This window comes from Cervus elaphus, chromosome 15 (genome assembly GCF_910594005.1).
Source record: "Cervus elaphus chromosome 15, mCerEla1.1, whole genome shotgun sequence".
Taxonomy (NCBI): Eukaryota; Metazoa; Chordata; class Mammalia; order Artiodactyla; family Cervidae; genus Cervus; species Cervus elaphus.
In genome coordinates, this window is record NC_057829.1 from 77040253 (window position 1) to 77061184 (window position 20932).

Consider the following 20932-nt stretch of genomic DNA (forward strand, 5'->3'; position numbering starts at 1 on the left):
GAGCACAAGATGAACCCCATCAGACTCTGCTTGTGCACTGTCTGATCCCACCCCCCAGATTTTCTGTCCCCTTTGATTGTTCCTTTTCCAGCACGTGTTCTGGGTTCTACTTTAGCAAAGTCAGTGGTGTTTCCAGTCTGTCCTCCTGGTTTTCATCTCGGCACTCCCCTTTTTCTGCAGTTCAAGAGAGCTTTAAACGTTCAGTCTTAACCCGGAATCATGAACAGCATGATCCTCTTCACATAGTCTCCTCGATAGGCTTGATAGAGTGGCATTTGATATGTCTGGTCTTTGAATCTGTCTTGCTCTTGGTGACAGATATTTGCAATAACACACTGGCGGTGTCACGGGCTGTCTTCTATAGGGTCGCTGAGGTGCTCACAGTGCAAGCAGACGTACTACTGCTCCAACATATGCCAGAGAAGGGACTGGGCAGCCCACAAAATCGTGTGCAAACCTGTCCAGCAAAAGTAAGTGTGAGTCTTAAACATTTCGTTAGAGGATATTTTAAAATATGGGTTTTTTTTTTTTTTTTTTTTGGTAGTATAGGATCAAATCAGGTAAGCAGGCAGAAGTATGTAAATGTTGCTCCTTGTTACTTTTTTTTACTGAAGTATAACAAAACGTACAAATCTGAAGTGAACAGCTATATAATTTTTGATCCTCAGAACTCTGTTTTAGGTAACATAGGGATTATTTCCATTTTGCAGATAGGAACACTGAGGCTTGGAGAATGGGATTGTCTCCCTTTGATTAGGCGGCTTTTGGCAAAAGCACACCTTTTGTGTGCATAGAGCAGACCATTGCATAGCCAGCATGGGTAGTATTACCTTGTTACTACTGTGATTCTCTCTGGAAGAGGCTGTTTTGCTCTTTCTGGGTTTTGTGGAGAATTTAACATAGCTGCGGCCCCTACCACAATTATGTTACCATTAATTAGTTCTGTGCCATATATTTTATAATTGGTTGCTTTATTTCAGTTTCCACAAACTTGAAGATTATAAATCACCTTTTGAAACAAAGAACATGGAAGTGAAAGATGAGGTATGATATATTTATACTCTTTCTTTGCCCTAAGAGCAAGTTTTTAATGATGCCCATTATTTCAAAATAAGAGGACTGAAGCTAAATAAAATATTTATGACTTATTTCTCCATTTCACCAGTGTTCTTTTTTTTTTTTTCTGTGAAATAAATCTACACCCTAGTGATCTTCAGTGACTGTAAGGGGTCTACAAGAATTGTTTATGCCCAGCTGTTTTTTTTTTTTTCCCTAAAAAGGACTTGAGATGCTGTGTCTGGCTGTAGGCGGATGGCTGAGAGTCCTTTGTTTTTTTAGTCCCTGTGTGCATGGCTCTCTAGCTTTGTGTGCTGGATTCTGATAGGGCCCTGTTATCTAAAGGAACATTTTTTTCCTGTTAATATCTTTCTTCCATGTAGGTAAGTATGTGAAGTAAATCATTTGTAATCTGGAAAGTATCACTGAATCCAATCCATATAGATAAATTTTAGTCTTCTCTAGCTGGTCCTGGCTTCTACTTTCAAAAAGAAAACCCATCCCTATAAAAATGTTAACAAGGGAAAACTTAAAACACTGCCTCCTCCCCCTTCTCCCCCCCCTCCCCTTTTTTAAAATAAACTCAACATTGTTATCACCATCATGGCCTGATTCTTGGGGGATCCCAGTACTGTGTACTCTGCCTGTGGGCAGTTTTGTTTTAATGACTCTTGAAGATGTGTGTTATTTCTCTATGCTTTTTTTCAAACCTGAGCTGTTTTGACCTTGATTCTAGCAAATACTGGCCATAGTTTTTAAAAGGGTGCTTGTAAAGTAACTCACTAACGTGTTTTGTTTTGTTTTCAAACCAGAGTGACTGTCCTCTCACAGTTACTAAAGAAAGAGCTATTTGTGCTGATAAAATAATGTTTTCTGATTTGAGAAGCCTGCAACTCAGGAAGACCATGGAAATAAAGGTATTTGCTATTTAATTTCCACAGACAAGAGATCCAAAGCACTACAGATTTTTTTCCCTTGTTTCCCGTGTTTAATTTGAATTTATAAGATAGCTCCAAAATAGTACTGAAATTGATACAAATTGCAGAAACTATCTCTAACACTTTTTGTATCTTGTTACAGAGCTTTATAGAATTAACATTTGCTGTATTTCTCAGCAAATTACTGCAACTTTTTTGTCTTTGAAAGGGTACAGTTACTGAATTCAAACACCCAGGTGACTTCTATGTGCAGTTATATTCTTCGGAAGTTTTAGAATACATGAACCAACTCTCTGCGAGCTTAAAGGAAACTTATGCAAATAAGGCACACGAAGAAGATTATGTTCCTGTGAAGGGGGAAATTTGTGTGGCCAAGTACACTGTTGATCAGGTAACCCCTAATGAAATGAATTATTAAATAAGACATTTTAATTTACTTTGGTTCTGTCAGCTCATCACCAGAGCTCTTAATGATGCGTTAGATGGCTTGAGGCGAGGTTCTGGTCACACCGCCGTTTCCCTTCCTCAATCAGAAGTCCAGGTCTGTTTGCTCACTTCCTTGATGCCCCAGGCCTCTCCAGCTCTACACGTAGGCTCCTCAGTTGCTGGGTGGGTAGGAGGGATTACGAGTCCTAGAGCTTGTGTTTACTTGTGTAGCCAAGTCTGCTGGACTAGGATAGCCTGGGGATTGTGCAGGTTAAAAGCATCTAAAATGGACAGATTGGGGGAATTCTGAGCCAGATTCTTAGGAAGTTAACTTGTTAATGGAGCATCTCAGAACAAAACAGTAACCTTTCCTTAGCAAGTTCTGTAGATTGATTGAGAGTTTTTAAACCTAAGGTTGTGAAATGCTGTTTTGAAGCAGAACACTGTTATATTTCACTTTCAGACCTGGAACAGAGTAATAATTCAAGACATTGATCTGCTGCAGAAGGTGGCACAAGTCTTATATATTGATTATGGAAATGAAGAAATAATCCCAGTAAACAGAATTCACCAACTAAACAGGAAAATTGACTTGTTTCCGCCTTGTGTGAGTCTCTTTTACTTTCTGAATTCCTACTAGTGTCCCAAAAAAGATGTTTTTAATGTTTTGATAAACACAGTATTTGCATGTTCTTTTACCATGGTTATTCTGAAAAAGTACCAATTGATATGTCTTTTACTATGTAGAGAAATAGTAATGGACTTTCTTGGCTCCACTTTATTAGGCCTTACTTAAAGTACTGCCACAGACTTCCCTGGTGGCTCAGACGGTAAAACGTATGCCTACAATGTGGGAGACCCGGGTTCGATCCCTCGGTCAGGAAGATCCCCTGGAGAAGGAAATGGCAACCCACTCCAGTACTCTTGCCTGGAAAATCCCATGGACAGAGGGTCCTGGTAGGCTACAGTTCATGGGGTCGCTAAGAGTCGGACACGACTGAGCGACTTCACTTTCACTCACAGGTGAGGAACTTGGCATTTTTAGGGACACTTTATCAGTCTACTCTTTAGAAATAATCATTGTTATATTTATTACATTATTTGAAAGTGACTGGAATTTATGTGTAATTGAGGGATAATTACTGTCTTTTCATGGATTTCTCAAGCTTCAAGACCCAAAAGGTAAAATGTTGTGGATAGACTATCAAGAGGGACAAATAGTTTTTCATAGGATTGTTTATCAGGTTAGTACTTGAAGATTTTTGATAAATCTTCAGCATGAAATACATGGTTCTTAAAAAAATCTTCACATAATTAGAAAAAAGTCATTTTCAAATACTAATCTCTAGTACCTTGTATAAAATCTTTCAGGCCATAAGATGCTTTGTGGCCAGTGTTATCCCAGCAGAGGGGAATTGGAGCAATGATTGTATCAAAACTATTAAATCGCTGTTAATGGAGCAGTACTGCTCTTTAAAGATAGTGGACATCTTAAAAGAGGAAGGGGTTACCTTTGCTGTGGATGTTATGATGACAAGTTCAGGTAAGATCTGAGTCTTTCTTTTTTTTTTTTTTTTTTTTGACTCTTTCTTTTTAAGTGGAGCACTTAATGTTACTCAGAGAAGAAATAGAAACATGAAGTGAGACCAAGTAAGCCCTGGTCTGGAGTCATTTAGATTGTGATGGAAATTACAGCCTTGGCTCTGCTGTTGCAGTTGGCAGTTTGTCAGAGACAAAGCATGAGTTTATAGAATTGAGTGTATTAAGAGCTAGATCTAGATGTAGTATGGAGACACTGTATTATCTTTTTTATACAACTATTATAATATTTATTCCTAATTTCTACTCATTTACTGGGAAAATTCAGGAATTTCTCTCTGAATTTGACCATCCTCACCATCAGTGCTTTTTCTTTGAACAGCCTTCACAGAACTGGATTTGGTTAGCATTATTGTTGTTTAATCGCTAAGTCATGTCTGACTCTTCTGCGACCCCATGGACCGTAGCCCACCAGGCTCCTCTGCTGGGTCAGGGAAGATCTCCTAGAGAAGGAAATGGCAACCCACTCCAGTATTCTTGCCTGGAAAATCCCAGGGACTGAGGAGCCTGGCGGGCTATAGTCCATAGGGTCACAAAGAATCTGCCATGACTTGGTAACTAAACAACAACAAGAATTTAAGTTGTAGAAATGGAAGCAGTTTCAGATCCTGTTCTTCCTTTATGGCTTTGTACATATTTTAAAAGTGACTTTTTATATTCCCTTTATGTGCTTTTAAGTGCCTCTTGATTTCCAAAGTATTATTACTCTTCTACTGTTTTAAGACCCATGGTTGGTTGGTTTTTGGTAGAAAATTCAGTTCACCTTTTTGTGAAATTAAGTATAAAATCTGTATGTTTTGTTTCTTTGCTGTGTGTGTTTCATGTTACGACTTGAGCTTTTGGATACTGTTGATATTTCTCAGCCATACTTTAAATCTGAGATGCAGTAGTCTTATGTCTTAAATTTATTTTTTTCTTGTAAATGGTGATTATTCTAAGCATGCCAGTGAGGTGGTAGCTAAATCTTTGATGTTAGTCGTAATTTCTAAGTGAAATATTTTTATTAAATTTTTTGTCAAGTAACGATTGGGTTTTTGCCTCAATTTTTAAAGCTGAGCATTAATAAACTATGTTTTTCAACTAGAAGCTGAACTAGGAAAAAGTTGGCCAGTGTGCGAATACTTATAATCTCCAAATCATGTGACTAGGATGCATTTGTTTTGTGTTTATTCTCTTCCTCTAATACTTGGTGCATCTAAATGAAAATATGTTTTCTGAATCACTTTTAGGAAAATTCTTAGACCACGTACTTATAGAAATGGGATATGGTGTGAAACCTAAGGGACAGAATTCTAAGAAGCAAAGTACAGATTCAGGTGAGTATACAGATTAATACTGAGCGGTATAGTGATTTTAGTTATTGAAGAATATATTCTCTACTAAATGAAAAAGGCACAACTATCACACTGTCAGATTTAATGGAAATGATAACCATTCTGTAAACTTTATAGAAGGCAAATGATAATTTTGAATTTAGTAGTGTATTATTTCCTTATTTCTAATCAGCCTTCCCTCATGTTTTCCTTCCTCTCTTACCAGCTAATTCTCCATTTGATAATTACCAGAGATTACGAAATACCAAACATCACGACACTTTTGAGTTGAGGGATTTTTAGCTAACATTTCCGTACTTTGATTTGTTTTTCCTCCTTCCTTCTCGTTCTGGCAGCAATAAATAGGGCTATAGCATTCTCTTCTGGTAGGGCTGTATTTCTTTTTAAATTTTCCACTTATTTAATTGTGTAATTTTCATTTAATCTAATAGGAAAACCAACAAGTTTTGCTGTCAGCATTTTATTTTCTCTTTGCCTAGCCTTAATTTATTGCTTTTTGTAGTCTGCTTTCTCCTTTTTTTTTTTTTTTTTGCTCTTTTTCCAATTACTTTACATGTAGATGCACTTATTTTCTATTTCTCATTCTCTCAGAGATGATTGCCAGATTAATGATGCTGTGATGGGACACAGCCTGTCACAGAGAAACTTTAGTCCTTCTTAAATCTACTTTATCTCTCAGCTCCCATCTCTTATCCTGTATAATTGGTTGTTAGATCTTTATTAGTTCTTCTTCCTGAATAGCATTTGTATATCTCTTTATTTTTGCTTTCTTTTTTAAAAATCTTTTTTTTTTTCCTCCTGCCATTTTTCTGGCTCAGGAGTCCTCATCATTCATGGATCATTGCAACAGCCTCCCAATTTATCTCTTGTCTCCTGTCTGTATTTTTATAGTACTGCCTATATGAATCCCGGAAACATAAATCTTGGTGTGACAGCCCTGCTAAAAAGCTGTCAGTTTTTTGCCATCTGGAGGCGAAAACCCGATACTTCATGGTCTGAAAGTAGTCACAGTTGAAACCATAAATGATGGTGGTGTCTTAGGGAGAGTGTAAAGTAAGGGAAATGAACCTGGGCTTAACAATACCAAGGGAGAAGCTGTGATGGGAGAGGAGGAAAGAGAACGTGGAGAATGTTGCCAGAATAACAGAAGAGTCGGTCTTCTGAGCAGGAGTCATCAGCAGTAACAGATGCTGCCAAGGGGTCCAGGGGAGGGAACAAAAGCCGCCCAGCAGAATCCCTGTAGGCAGTGCAGGCCCAGAGAGAAGGGGGTTGTCAGATGACTGCTCACAGAAGCACGGGGTGTGTACTGGGGCCCTGGGGAGGGCACCTGACCACATTTGGAGGGAAGCCTCTCGCAGGAACGTCATACTGAGCAGGAAAGACTCAAGTTGTTGGGAGATCTGGGAGTATGTTCTGGAAAAAGGACCAGCATGTAGTGAGGCCTAGAGGTGTGAAAGAGCACGGGGCGGCCTGAAAAACCGGGAAATGGGATTAACGAAACCAGAATGGCTTACCTCTGTTTTCTGATAAGGTGATCTTGAAGATGTCAGAACAATGACCGCTGAAAACAAAATTGTCGTGGACAGAAGTGACCTCATCCCCAAAGTGTTGACTCTGAATGTAGGGGATGAGTTTTGTGGTGTGGTTGCCCACGTCCAGACTCCAGAAGACTTCTTTTGTCAACAGCTACAAAGTGGGCGTAAGTAAATCTTGATCAGTGCTGTCAGTGTAACATACTCCATCTGTCCAGAGACTCCACCTGCAGGTGTGCAGGTAACATGGAGACTTGCACTTCTGTGGTTTAAGATGTGGTCTTTGTCTCCAGGTAAGCTTGCTGAGCTTCAGAGGTCGCTCAGCGAGTACTGCAGCCAAGTACCTCCGCGCTCGAATTTCTATCCCACCATTGGTGACATCTGCTGTGCTCAGTTCTCCGGTAAGGAGAAGGGAGTGGTGGTTTCTACTTACAGTTAGGTACCAACAAGTGAAAGTTTTGAGGGCAGGAGGAGAAAGGGATGACAGGGGATGAGACGGTTGGATGGCATCACTGACTCGATGCATTTGAGCAAGCTCCGCAGAGTTGGTAATGGACAGGGAAGCCTGGCGTGCTTCAGTCCATGGGGTCGCAGAGAGTCGGACGCGACGGGAGCGACGAAACTGAACTGAACTAACAAATGAAACAGAGTCTTGGGTTTGCATTAGATGGCTGCATTTGAAGTTTGTCCTGCACCAATTATGTTTTAAAATATATCCAATTAAGGAGAATCAAAGTGCATGAGGGAGGAAGCCTGTGAACAGGCTTTGAGGGTGTGGTGGTGCAGGAGGTTTTTATCTTATCAACTCTTTAGTTTAGGAGACTGATACAGATACTTGTTTATGTCATTTGGGAATGCGGAACTGCCCAGGGTCGTGTCTTGGCCAGTTTTCTTTAGACCAGGAAGAGGGTTTGGAGGTTCAGCCTCTGTAGCTCCTCAGATGATGACCCTGTGATGACCGGGTTCAGTCATCTGCTGAAGGGCAGTCCGGTGGCCCTCCCGAAAGGGGAGATACAAGCGAGCCTGCAGTAAATCTGTGGCTTGGTTGATGGAGTCTGGTTGACTCATACTGTCAGGTATTCTATAATTGATCAAGACTTCATGGATTTACCCACATGACCAGGACATCTTCCCAGTCCTAATGAGTTAGCTGTCTACTAGGGAGCCAAAGCATGGAAGTAAATAGCGACAGCAGCATGCAACTAGCGTGGCCTGGTAAGGGCTGAATAAAAGTGACATTTTAGGAGTTGAAAGCTTCTGATAGGCAAAAGTAGCAGTGTTGAATAAGCATACATTGTTCAGCAAAGCTTGATGTTACATGAAAAGAGAGTCTACCTTAAATGACCACCTAAATTGAGGAGGGAAGGTTTTTGTTTATATCTACATCAGAAAAAACATTTCCAATGAGTCTCTTCCGTTTTCAGAGGATGACCAGTGGTACCGTGCCTCTGTTCTGGCTTATGCTTCTGAGGAATCTGTGCTGGTCGGATATGTGGACTATGGAAACTTTGAGATCCTTAGCTTGACAAGACTTTGCCCCATAACTCCCAAGTTGCTGGAATTGCCAATGCAAGCTATAAAGTGTGTGCTGGCAGGTATGTAATTTTTATGGTTCTCATATTCTTAAAATACTGAAATCTAAAGTAAGAGCATTGGAATTGAAATTAAACTAGTGATCAAGGAATATGTTTAGATACAACTTACCTTAATGCAAAAATAATCTTAATAAACCTTTGGGAAATACAGGTGACTCTTGTGCTGTCTCTGCTGTGCTTAGTTGCTCAGTCGTGTTTGTGTCCGACTCTTTGGGACCTGATGGACTGTAGGCCACCAGGCTCCTCTGTCCATGGGATTCTCCAGGCAAGAATATTGCAGTGGGTTGCCATGCCCTCCTCCAGGGGATCTTCCCAACCCAGGGACTGAACCCAGGTCTCCCGCATTGCAGGTGGATTCTTTACCATCTGAACCACCAGGGAAGCCCTTGCTATCTATAATAAAATAAAATTGAATATACCTGTGTTTATGAAATTGATTATTCTTTCCTTATTTATAGATCTTGCATTTTAATATAATCACCACAGTCTGTTAGTTGCGTGTATTAGGGGAAAACCTGCTTTTAAATTCTACTGTTCATGGAAGTTTTCGGGTCAGAATACTGGAGTAGGTTGCCATTTCCTTCTCTGGGGATCTTCTTGACCCAGGGATCTCAGGCGGTAAAGAATCTGCCTGTAATATGGGAAACTTGGGTTCGATCCCTGGGTTAGGAATATTTCTCTGGAGAAGGAAATGGCAACCCACTCCACTGTTCTTGCCTGAAGAATTCCACGGACAAAGGGGCCTGGTGGGCCACAGTCTGTAGGGTGGTAAAGAGTTGGACGTGACTGAGCGACTTTTGCTTTCACTGCTTTTAAAAACAATAAGAACATGAATGATTGTATGCTTAGAAACTACTGTACATGTAATGTGTCCCTCTAGGAGCAGGAGCTTCTTTCCAACTTAAAAGATTGGCTTCTACAACTTTGATTCAAAGTACCATAATTTAATTAGTATCTGCTTATCAGAAGGATATTTCCAAGTTTTTGCTACTAGCAGTGTTCTCTTAACTACATTTCACAACTTACCCAAGATGGTTTTGTTAGGAAAAGGTACAGGCTGCTACGTATAAATTAAATAAGCTGTATGGATACATAGTACAGGACAGAAAATGTAGCCAGTATTTTATAACTTTGAGTGGAGTATAAAAATACTGAATTACTGTGTTGTACACCTGAAATTAATGCAATACTGTAAATCAAATATACCTAAATTTAAAAATTAATTTTTTAGGTTAAAGCGTCTGCCTGCAATGCGGGAGACTTGGGTTCGATCCCTGGGTCGGGAAGATCCCCTGGAGAAGGAAATGGCAACCCACTCCAGTATTCTTGCCTGGAGAATCCCATGGACAGAGGAGCCTGGTGGGCTACAGTCCACGGTATCGCAAAGAGTCGGACACAACTGAGTGACTTCACTTTCTTTCTTTCTTTCCTTGGGATAGGTTGTAAAATATAGTCATATTGCAGAATGCCTCCTTAGGTGGAATGGAGGTGTCGGAGGTCTACTGCTTTTCGTGTCTGTGTACCTGTTTTGATAGTTCTCTGGAAAAGGTGGAACTGCTGTACACACCTGCCAAAAATGTAGGAGGGAGTCAGCTCCTTCACTCAAATAGATACTTCTGTGTTATTTCATCTTGGCCAATTTTGATAAACTAAAACATTTTAGTCTTGTTTCATTACAAGTGAGATCGGAGGTTTTCTCGTAAGTTACTTGGCTCTTAGTTTTATGAAATGACTATGCACAATGTCAGGGTTGTTGATTCTGTGGCCCTTTCAGTAGATACTACAGATGTTTCGTACATCATCAGTGTTAGTGACTGGGGTTTCTTCCTGGATTGTTCTATACTTTTGTTTATGATTTTCTTAACCTTATTGAGCTATAATTTATATACCATAAAAGTCACTGTTTCAGGTGTATAATTCAATGATTTTTAGTAAATTTATCAAGTTGCACCACCATCTCCATAACCCAGTTTTGGAACGTTTCCATCACCCCCACTGAGATCTCTTATGCCCATTTGCAGTTAATCCTAGCTTCCCAGGCAACCACTAAGCTACTTTCTGTCTTCTAGGTTTGCTTCTTTGGACATTTCATATCGATGGATTTATGACAGTTTGTTTACATAGAAACATAGAAGTTTTTTATAGACTTTGTAATTTTTTTTCATTTTCATGTCTAGAAAATCCTTCTCTAATGAATTTTTTGGTTCCAGTGTTTGTCATAGATTCCTTACAGTTAACTTTGTGGAAATTAGGAGCTAGATTTCTGGATGGTAGCGATAAGAAGTATTTGAACATTCTTTTAAAAATTCTTTGTTAGGAGTAAAGCCATCATTAGGAATTTGGACTCCAGAAGCTGTCTGTCTGATGAAGAAAATTGTACAGAACAAAATGGTCACAGTGAACGTGGTGGACAAGTTGGAAACCAGTTCCCTGGTGGAACTTATAGATCGGTCTGTGACGCCCCACATCAGTGTCACCAAAGCGCTCCTCAATGCAGGCTTTGCCGTGGAGGACAAGGGGCTAGTGACAGATAAGCCCAGTGACGTGAAAGAAGCCAGTGGTAAGTAAATGGTCCACCAGGTAATGTCCATGTTGGAGTTCAGATGGCTCTGTGAATGTGTGGGTTCTCGTACTTTTAAAAAGAATTGATGTTGAGTACGTTTTGTCTTTTTAAATCAACTATTCATCCAGAGACTGTGTTTGGGTCACTGGCAGCTGAAGATTGATCAGAAATGTGACTTTGAAATTTGAAATTCAGTGAGATAGTAATGGTTAATTCTGAGATTAATTAACTTTCCTGTAAAGTCACTAAGAAAGTCATTGGAAGTTCTGTTCTTCGAAAACTGGTTCTTCCTGCCTTTGACCCACCACTCTGGCCATTTGTTTAGCAAAATGTCCATTTATTTTCACAGTTCCCTTGAGTATAGAAGCAAAAGTCAATCCACTGGAGTGGACATGGGTTGAACTTGCTGTTGATCAAACAGTAGATGTTGTGGTCTGTGTGATTGATAGTCCTGGAGAATTTTACTGCCATGTGCTTAAAGGGGATGATGGTAAGTTGACTCTTACCTACTTATGTTACATCGTCATAGATAATAAATCAAGAAAAGTTTGTGGTTGGGTGATGATACTGTTCCCTCTTCAGTAAGGGCCAAGTGGGTGTTTGTATTTCCAAGAAAGATAAGAATCCTGGAGTGAGTTGCCATTCCCTTCTCCAGGGGATTTTCCCGACCCAGGGATTGAACCTGGATCTCCTGCATTGCAGGCAGACTGTTTACCATCTGAACTACCAGGGAAGCCCCCTGGCTATACTTGGTTGCCTGTTATTCTGTTGTAAGCCATGATTTCTGTTTTCAATAGTGTCTCTTTTTAAACCAATTTAGGTTTCACAGAATGTCTCCTAAATTTATTTTTGAAAAAACTGAATTGTTGACTTCATACTTTAAGTATAACGTACACATAGAGAAGTGCACAGATAAGAGTGATGTGTGTGCTTGGGCCCTGGAGAGGGTGCCCTTGAGGTCACACAGGCCACTTCCCTCCTCAGTGTATGCAAGTGCCCTCTCCCACACCATTTCCAACAGTGTGTCCTTACATTTTCTTACTTCGACTAATCTGAAAGGTGACAGTTCTAACTTGATGCAGTTTAATTTCCATTTCTGTGAATGGGTCTTTGCCACATGTTTAAAAGATATTTTCCTTTTACTTTGTATAGTGTTCGGATGGCTTTTTAAAGTTCTCCATGGCCCGTCTTTCTAAGCACATCTCTGGTGTTTTTCTTCAGTGGCTCACCTTTCCACTCTCCTCTGCCAGACCACTCCCACCGAGTGTTTTTGGCTGCTTAATTTGGTCCTGTGCCTCAGAGCCGTTTCTTTTTCTGGAATGCCCTCTCCTTTCAGATTTCCCTATGAGACCTTTAGTGCACAGAGCCCACCTCTCTGAATTTCCTTCGCAGACACTGTCTGCACCACCCACTTAGTGGTGGTTCGTATATACTCCTTCAGGATAGCTTGTATGTGACTTCCTTTCTGTGCAGGCTTGTCCGCCGTTTCCCGGTATACACGCAAAAGCCCATGCTGTAGCCTACTGACAATGATGCCATCATTGTGGCTCCCTGCCCGGTAAATTGTTGGTATGGGGTTTACCGAGAATATTAACTGTTAACTAAATAATGACTGACTTGCCCAAGTTCTTAATAAGGAAAAGGGAAAGGCATTTGGCGTACTTTATAATTGTCTGGCGATGTACCTGGATTTTTATCATCAAAACACTTTCCAGCTTTAAAGGAAAGTCTGCTACTCAGCATGTTTTAAAAATGTTAAATGCCGTATGTATGTTGTGCTTTCAGCCCTAAAGGAGCTCAATGATTTGAACAACTTACTAGCAGAATATTGCCAGCAGAAGTTGCCTAATGATTTTAAGGCAGAAATAGGGCAACCTTGTTGTGCTTGCTTTGTAGGTAAGTTGCAGTTGGCACAGTCTTGACTATATTAGAATCTTTTATTTCTTGACATCCAAACCTCATTTTTAGTGTGTATTTTCTTCCTGTTGTTTAGGCAGATATTTTTCATAATCAAAATTATATGAATGCTTAAGATCTTGTGTTTTCTCCCTTCTCTCTCTGTAACAAGGAGCCTCCAAATGATACTTTCTTACTTAACTTTGTCAAGCGCTTTTCTTTGCAGAATTTCTGATAGTAGTGAAAGGGAGACCTGTTCACTGCAGATTCATTGTTTTTTCTGGTTACCCTTTGCATGTTTATCTTGAAAATGTATTTGATGAAATCCCTTAATTTCATTGCATGCTTTTCTGTTTATTTTTTATATTTTTTACCAAGTAACAGGTAAAACAGTCTCATTAGCAATAAGAGAATTATGTCCTCCAGTTTGACAAATATGTTCAAGCTTATTAAGTCTTTTCTTAATATTCTGCTTACTAAAAAAAAAATATTCTTACTGGTTAGGTTATGAATGAAATCTTTATAGTAGATGTAGAAGTGTGATGCTATAAAAACTTTGGAGATAATTCTAAGAATGAATTTTGAGAATTCTTCTAGAGATTTCTGAATTAAAAGCTAAAGGTACCATCTGGAAAAAGAACAAATTTATTAGCTACTTTAGACAAAGGATGGTCTTTTTCAAAATAAAAATTTCAAATCTCAATAGAAGGGAAATACTCCATGTTATAAACTTTGTATTAAATCTAGGTGACGGTAATTGGTACCGTGCTTTGGTCAAGGAAATCTTACCAAGTGGAAACTTTAAAGTACATTTTGTAGATTATGGAAACATTGAAGAAGTCACTGCAGATGAACTTCAAATGATCCCATCCAAGTTTTTAAAACTTCCATTTCAAGGGATACAGTGCTGGTTAGTAGGTATGATGCAAAATGAGAAATTTTGTCAATTGTCTTCTAATACTTAGATTACAAAAAGTTCTCTGTTAATATATCTCTAATTTTAATATTTTGTGTAAGCTATTTTGTTTCAAAGAGCCTCAAGTATTTCAGCCTTTTGTTTTAGCAATTTTGCTTCTAATAATGCATCCTCCCAAAACAGTCTTATGAGTTCGCCAAGTTCACCTACATGGAAATTCATTACACTACTGTTAATCGTGGCAAAACAATCTAAATAGCCAGAAATAGAGCCTTGGTTAAATGAGGATCCGTATAGTGGGTAGTGAAAGTGTTAGGTACTCAGTCATGTCTGATTCTTTGTGACCCCATGAACTGTAGCCTGCCAGGCTCCTCTGTCCTTGGAATTCTCCAGACAAAAATACAGGAGTAGGTCTCCATTCCCTTCTCCAGGGGATCTTCCCAACCCAGGGATCAAACCCAGGTCTCTTGCATTGCAGGCAGATGCTTTACCATCTGAGTCGCCAGGGAAGCCCATAGTGGGCAGTGGTGATGTCTATTTCATAAGGATGTTGTGAGGATTGTTGAGTGAATGTTTAGACCGGGGCCTGGCACTCAGAAAGTTCCATTAATTGTTTGTTCTTATTACACATTCATTAAAATGTTAAATATGTGTTGTTGACATGAAGAGCAGTTCATGAATTAAGTGAAGGAAGCCAGTTATAAAAGAGATGCAGGGTGGTATTGTGATTAAGAGAACAGATTAGCACCACCTCTGCTGCCTGCTAGCCGTGAGATCTTAGGTAAACTGGTTAAGCTCTGTGCTTCCTTTCTCTCATCTGGAGAACTATTGTACCTTCCTCAAAAAGACATTAAGAATAAAAGAGATATAAAGTAAAAAGCACTGAATACCGCCTAATGTAATTTTTTAACTATAAAATTTTTATAATTTTATATTATTTTTATAAGTTTTTTAGTATTACAAAATTTCTTTATAAAAGAATCATGAATGTGTATGCATGTGAGTATTTCCACATGCATGTAAAGATTATGGAAGGTTGCATACAAAAACGTTAATAGTAGTCATGTATGGATGCATTAGATGCTTTTTATTTTTCCTTTCGCCTGTCTGGTTTCTTTTTACTTATTTTACACTGAGTATGATTTGGATTATTATTTTTCAATTACCATGTTTTATGTCAGTGCTTCTTAAAGTGTGATCCCCTCCCACCCTACAACCAGTGAGTAGTATCAGTATGAGAACTTGTTAAAAGCACAAATTCTCAGTCCCCACCCAAGACCTGCTACTAAATTGGAAACTCTAGGGTGGGGCCCCCAAATCTGTGTTCACCAGCCCTCTAGGTAATTCAAATACACAGCCACATTTGAGAATCACTTAGAAAATTTAGGGTGTAAGTCAAAGTTATCCTAGAAAAATAATTTTTGGTTTCAAATTTAAGATGACATTTTAAAATTATCATTGGAAAATTATGTGAAAGTATGTTTTGTTTAAATCAGAATGATTGGTACTGATGATTGTGTATATAACAATGATGGCTTCTAGAAACAGTAATTCTGTTTTTGCCTGTTGGGAAGAATGCCAGGTGAAGATAAGTTAGGGAGGAAAGTCATGACAGACCCTGAGTCTCCTAAAACCCCAGTAGTGTTTTTGCAGATGCATTATCTGCAACACAGGCACAGAGGATGTAGATGTATAATTGACTATTGAGAAAAGATATTAAAAACCACTGACCTGAAAGGTAAACTTGGCAAGGGGAGTCCTGGATGTTATTGAGGCAGAAAATGTGGCTTTGGGGCACAGAATTCTTGTTAATGCTGTTCTTATTTGTTAGGTATACAGCCTAGAAACAAACACTGGAGTAAAGAAGCCATAGCAAGATTTCAGACGTGTGTTGCCAGGATAAAACTCCAAGCCCAAGTGGTTGAAATCACTGAAAACGGAGTGGGGATTGAACTCACTGATCTTTCCACTTCTTATCCCAGAGTCATTAGCGATATTCTGATTGATGAACACCTGGTTTTAAAAGCTGGTTCACCACATATAGACTTAGTGAAAACCAGACCTGTTGATAAGCATGACCTTCAGATTGATACCCTGGGGCTTCAAGGTAACATTTTTAAACTGTTATTTAAATTTGTGTTCTCCTTTGCTATTATAGGCTATGAAAATTGTGCTATTTCAAGTGACAGAATTTTCCTGTAGAAATACCGTTTGTGGAAAGAGATTAGTAATAGATAATTAAAATCAGTTTAATGTTTATTGAATTCAACATCACGGTAATCAGTTTAATGTTTATTCATTCAATATCATGGTAGTCCAGCTCTATGCCCCAACCAGTAATGATGAAGAAGCCGAAGTTGAACGGTCTATGAAGACCTACAAGACCTTCTAGAACTAACACCAAAAAAAGATGTCCTTTTCATTATAGGGGACTGGAATGCAAAAGTAGGAAGTCAGGAAACACCTGGAGTAACAGGCAAATTTGGCGTTGGAGTACAGAATGAAACAGGACAAAGTCTAACAGAGTTTTGCCAAGAGAACGCACTGGTCATAGTAAACACCCTCTTCTGAGAACACAAGAGAGGACTCTACACATGACATCACCAGAGGGTCAACACCGAAATCAGACTGATTATATTCTTTGCAGACAAAGATGGAGAAGCTCCATACAGTCAGCAAAAACGAGACTAGGAGCTGACTGTGGCTCAGATCATGGACAATTTATTGCCAAATTCAGACTTAAATTGAAGAAAGTAGGGAAAACCACTAGACCATTCAGGTATGACCTAAATCAAATCCCTTACGATTATACAGTGGATGTGAGAAGTAGATTCAAGGGATTAGATTTGATAGAGCGCCTAATGAACTATGGACGGAGATTCGTGACATTGTATAGGAGACAGAGATCAAGACCATCCCCAAGAAAAAGAAATGCAAAAAACCAAAATGGCTATCTGAGGAGGCCTTACAAATAGCTGTGAAAAGAAGAGAAGCAAAAAGCAAAGGAGAAAAGGAAATAAATACCCGTTTGAATGCAGAGTTCCAGATAACAGCAAGGAGAGATAAGAAAGCCTTTCTCTGTGATCAATGCAAAGAAATGGAGGAAAATAAAAGAATGGGAAAGACTAAGAGATCTCGTCAAGAAAATTAAGAGATACCAAGGGAACATTTCATGCAAAGATGGGCTCAATAAAGGACAGAAATGGTATGGACCTAACAGAAGCAGGAGACATTAAGAAGAGGTGGCCAAAAAACACAGAACTATACAGAAAAGATCTTCATGACCCAGATAACCACGATGGTGTGATCACTCACCTAGAGCCAAACATCCTGGAGTGTGAAGTCAAGTGGGCCCTAGGAAGCGTCACTATGAGCAAAGCTAGTGGAGGTGATGAAATTCCAGTTGCTGCTGCTGCTGCTGCCGCTAAGTCACCTCAGTCGTGTCCGACTCTGTGCGACTCCACAGACGGCAGCCCACCAGGCTCCCCCATCCCTGGGATTCTCCAGGCAAGAACACCGGAGTGGGTTGCCATTTCCTTCTCCAGTGCATGAAAGTGAAAAGTGAAAGTGAAGTCACTCAGTCGTGTCTGACTCTTTGCGACCCCATGGACTGCAGCCCACCAGGCTCCTCCATCCATGGGATTTTCCAGGCAAGAGTACTGGAGTGGGGTGCCATTGCCTTCTCTGAATTCCAGTTGAGGTATTCTAAATCCTGAAAGACAATGCTGTGAAAGTGCTGCATTCATTATACCAGCAAATTTGGAAAACTCAGCAGTGACCACAGGACTGGAAAAGGTCAATTTTCATACCAGTCCCAAAGAAAGGCAATGCCAAAGAATGTTCAGACTACCTCACAATTGGACTCATCTCACATGCTAGCAAAGTAATGCTCAAAATTCTCCAAGCGAGGCTTCAACAGTACGTTAACTGTGAACTTCCAGATGTTCAAGCTGGTTTTAGAAAAGGCAGAGGAACCAGAGGTCAAATTGCCAACGTCTGTTGGATTATGGAAAAATCAAGAGAGTTCCAGGAAAACATCTACTTCTGCTTTATTGACTATGCCAAAGTCTTTGACAGTGTGGATCACCACAAACTGTGGAAAATTCTGAAAGAGATGGGAATACCAGACCACCTGACTTGCCTCTTGAGAAATCTGTATGTAGGTCAGGAAGCAACAGTTAGAGCTGGACATGGAACAACAGACTGGTTCCAAATAGAGAAAGGAGTACGTCAAGGCTGTATATTATCACCCTGCTTATTTAACTTATATGCAAGGTACATCATGAGAAATGCTGGGCTGGATGAAGCACAAGCTGGAATCAAGATTGCCGGGAGAAATATCAATAACCTCAGATATGCAGATGACACCACCCTTATGGCAGAAAGAAGCGAAGAAGAACTAAAGAGCCTCTTGATATGAAAGAGCAGAGTGAAAAAGTTGGCTTAAAACTCAGCATTCAGAAAACTGAGATCATGGCATCTGGTCCTATCACTTCATGGCAAATGGATGGGGAAACAGTAGAAACAGTGACATACTTTATTTTGGGGGGCTCCAAAGTCACTGCAGATGGTGACTGCAGTCATGAAATTAAAAGATGCTTGCTCCTTGGAAGAATAGTTATGACCAACCTAGACAGCATATTAAAAGCAGAGACATTATTCTGCCAACAAAGGTCTGTCTAGTCAAAGCTATGGTTTTTCTAGTAGTCATGTATGGATGTGACAGTTGGACTATAAAGAAAGCTGAGCACCAAAGAATTGATGCTTTTAAACTGTGGTGTTGGAGAGGACTCTTGAGAGTCCCTTGGACTGCAAGGAGATCCAACAAGTCCATCCTAAAGGAAATCAGCCCTGAATATTCATTGGAAGGACTGATGTTGAAGCTGAAACTCCAATACTTTGGCCACTTGATACGAAGAACTGACTCATTTGAAAAGACCCTGATCCTGGGAAAGATTGAAGGTGGAAGGAGAAGGGGACGACAGAGGGTTATGTTAGATGGCATGGTTATGGTTAGATGGCATCACCGACTCAATGGACATGAGTTTGAGTAAACTCTGTTAGTTGGTGATGGACAGGGAGGCCTGGCATGCTGCAGTCCATGGGATCGCAAAGAGACGGACGCAACTGAACTGAACTGAATGTTTGTTGAAACAGGGTTTTATTGAACACTATACTCATTTTTAATGTAGTTACTTGTCAGGTAAACAAACATACATCATACAGTTATGTATCCCTTAAAGTTTGAGTAAATGTTAATAATTAAATGTACTATAGAAATAAAAATAGACTATATGAGTGTCATAGTTTAAGGATTCTTGTTATATAGGTTGAGCTTTTTTGTAATGCACACCAAAGTCCCTCATATTAAACAAACTCTTTTGTGAAAATACAGATTTTCATTTTGGGACTTTGGGAGTGTTGATATTCAGTAGAATACTAAGTTTTATCTGTTTCATGAGAGGACTGTATTTCATGTATTTTCAGCCATCTCTTCAGCTAATCAGTGGAGTACAATAGAGTTGCCAGTTAATAAAACTGTACAAGCATGCATTTTAGAAATCGCAAATCCAAACTTGTTTTATGCTCTACCAAATGAAATGGCAGGTAAGAAATAAAAGTTTGAGACACATTTATGCTAGTCTTTTAATTGTAGAATGAACTTACCTGAACTCCTTAGGAAGCGACGGGGAGAAGTGATGGTTTCCTTTCCACTCAGTGTTTTAATTGATCATAATAATATGTAAGGAAAATTTGATTTTAAAAACAGATGTGAACATGCCCTGCATTCAGTCTCTACTCTGCCTGGTCTCGATCATCTGCAGCTTTTTATAACAAGGCAGTGTCCTTGATTGCTGTATAATTTATTGTTTAAAAGTAGGTACTGTCTGTATGGAATTATACTTACTAACTTAACCTTCTACGAGCATTAAGAGAATTTCAACCGAATTCTGTTTTAGATATGTTGAAAGAGTACTTTGAAATCACTCTTTGAATTCACTCAGTGTTACTGAGTCCTAGGAACTTAGAGAACTGTTTGACAGTGCTTCTAATTGTGAAGAAGAGTAGCATATAAATGTTGACTTTAATTTTCCTTTTTTGTTTCATGAAAGATTACAATTCAGTCATCTCATCAGTGTATTTGAGTTTATTCTTATAGTTCAGAAGCTGAGTTAGTACAATACAAGTTGGCTATTCAGAAGAATTTGCAGATACTTAAAAATGAACCTTTTTTTTTTTTAAGTGACCAACCCAAGAATTGTGGTGATACCAATAACTGCTCTTAAATTTATTCTCCGTTTTAGGAACAATCATCTTTAAACTGTATAGTAGGAAGCATGGGCTCAGGGTTATTCCATCCTGGCAGCTACATGCGGTGTGATGAATTGGAAGTACTTTGTTTCATTTTATTACCTATAACACACTGACAAGTATACGGAACAATTGTAAGGCTGTAGCCTAACATCATAGGTTTTTGTAGAACGAGCACACTGGACAAGCCACCCTGATCAACACATTATCCCACTGGTGGCTTCCTTCTTGCCCCTTCCCAATACTGCGTCCCTTCCCCACAGTGTACCCCCTAGTGGTTTTATCTGTTTTTAAAACAGAAATGTATATTTTAAAATATACAGGGTCTTTGGAGTTTAGATTTAATTTTCCTTCTTATATACTTTTATAAATATTAGCACTGAAAGTTTCTTCACAGAATTTTTTTTAATTTATTTTTTTCCATTTATTTTTATTAGTTGGAGGCTAATTACTTTACAATATTGTAGTGGTTTTTGCCACACATTGACATGAATCAGCCATGGATTTACATGTGTTCCCCATCCTGAACCCCCCTCCCACCTCCCTCCCCATCCCATCCCTCTGGGTCTTCCCAGTGCACCAGCCCCAAGCACTTGTCTCATGCATCCAGCTTGGACTGGCGATCTGTTTCACACTTGATAATATACATGTTTCAATACTATTCTCTCAGATCATCCCACCCTCGCCTTCTCCCATAGAGTCCAAAAGTCTGTTCTATACATCTGTGTCTCTTTTTCTGTCTTGCATACAGGGTTATCGTTCCCA

General features: G+C 39.4%; 1 protein-coding gene across 1 annotated transcript in view; it reads left to right on the forward strand.

The window, feature by feature from the left end:
• TDRD1 (tudor domain containing 1) overlaps positions 1-20932 on the forward strand; it is a 51101-nt gene that overhangs the window by 18347 nt on the left and 11822 nt on the right. Inside the window, exons 5-20 of the mRNA XM_043924769.1 lie at positions 365-470; positions 981-1044; positions 1869-1973; positions 2203-2385; positions 2884-3027; positions 3792-3963; positions 5249-5335; positions 6885-7052; positions 7179-7286; positions 8310-8480; positions 10798-11040; positions 11393-11533; positions 12829-12939; positions 13687-13857; positions 15687-15962; positions 19343-19462. Of these exons, the coding sequence (XP_043780704.1) occupies positions 365-470; positions 981-1044; positions 1869-1973; positions 2203-2385; positions 2884-3027; positions 3792-3963; positions 5249-5335; positions 6885-7052; positions 7179-7286; positions 8310-8480; positions 10798-11040; positions 11393-11533; positions 12829-12939; positions 13687-13857; positions 15687-15962; positions 19343-19462 (2370 nt within the window). The remainder of the gene's footprint in view (positions 1-364; positions 471-980; positions 1045-1868; positions 1974-2202; positions 2386-2883; positions 3028-3791; positions 3964-5248; positions 5336-6884; positions 7053-7178; positions 7287-8309; positions 8481-10797; positions 11041-11392; positions 11534-12828; positions 12940-13686; positions 13858-15686; positions 15963-19342; positions 19463-20932) is intronic.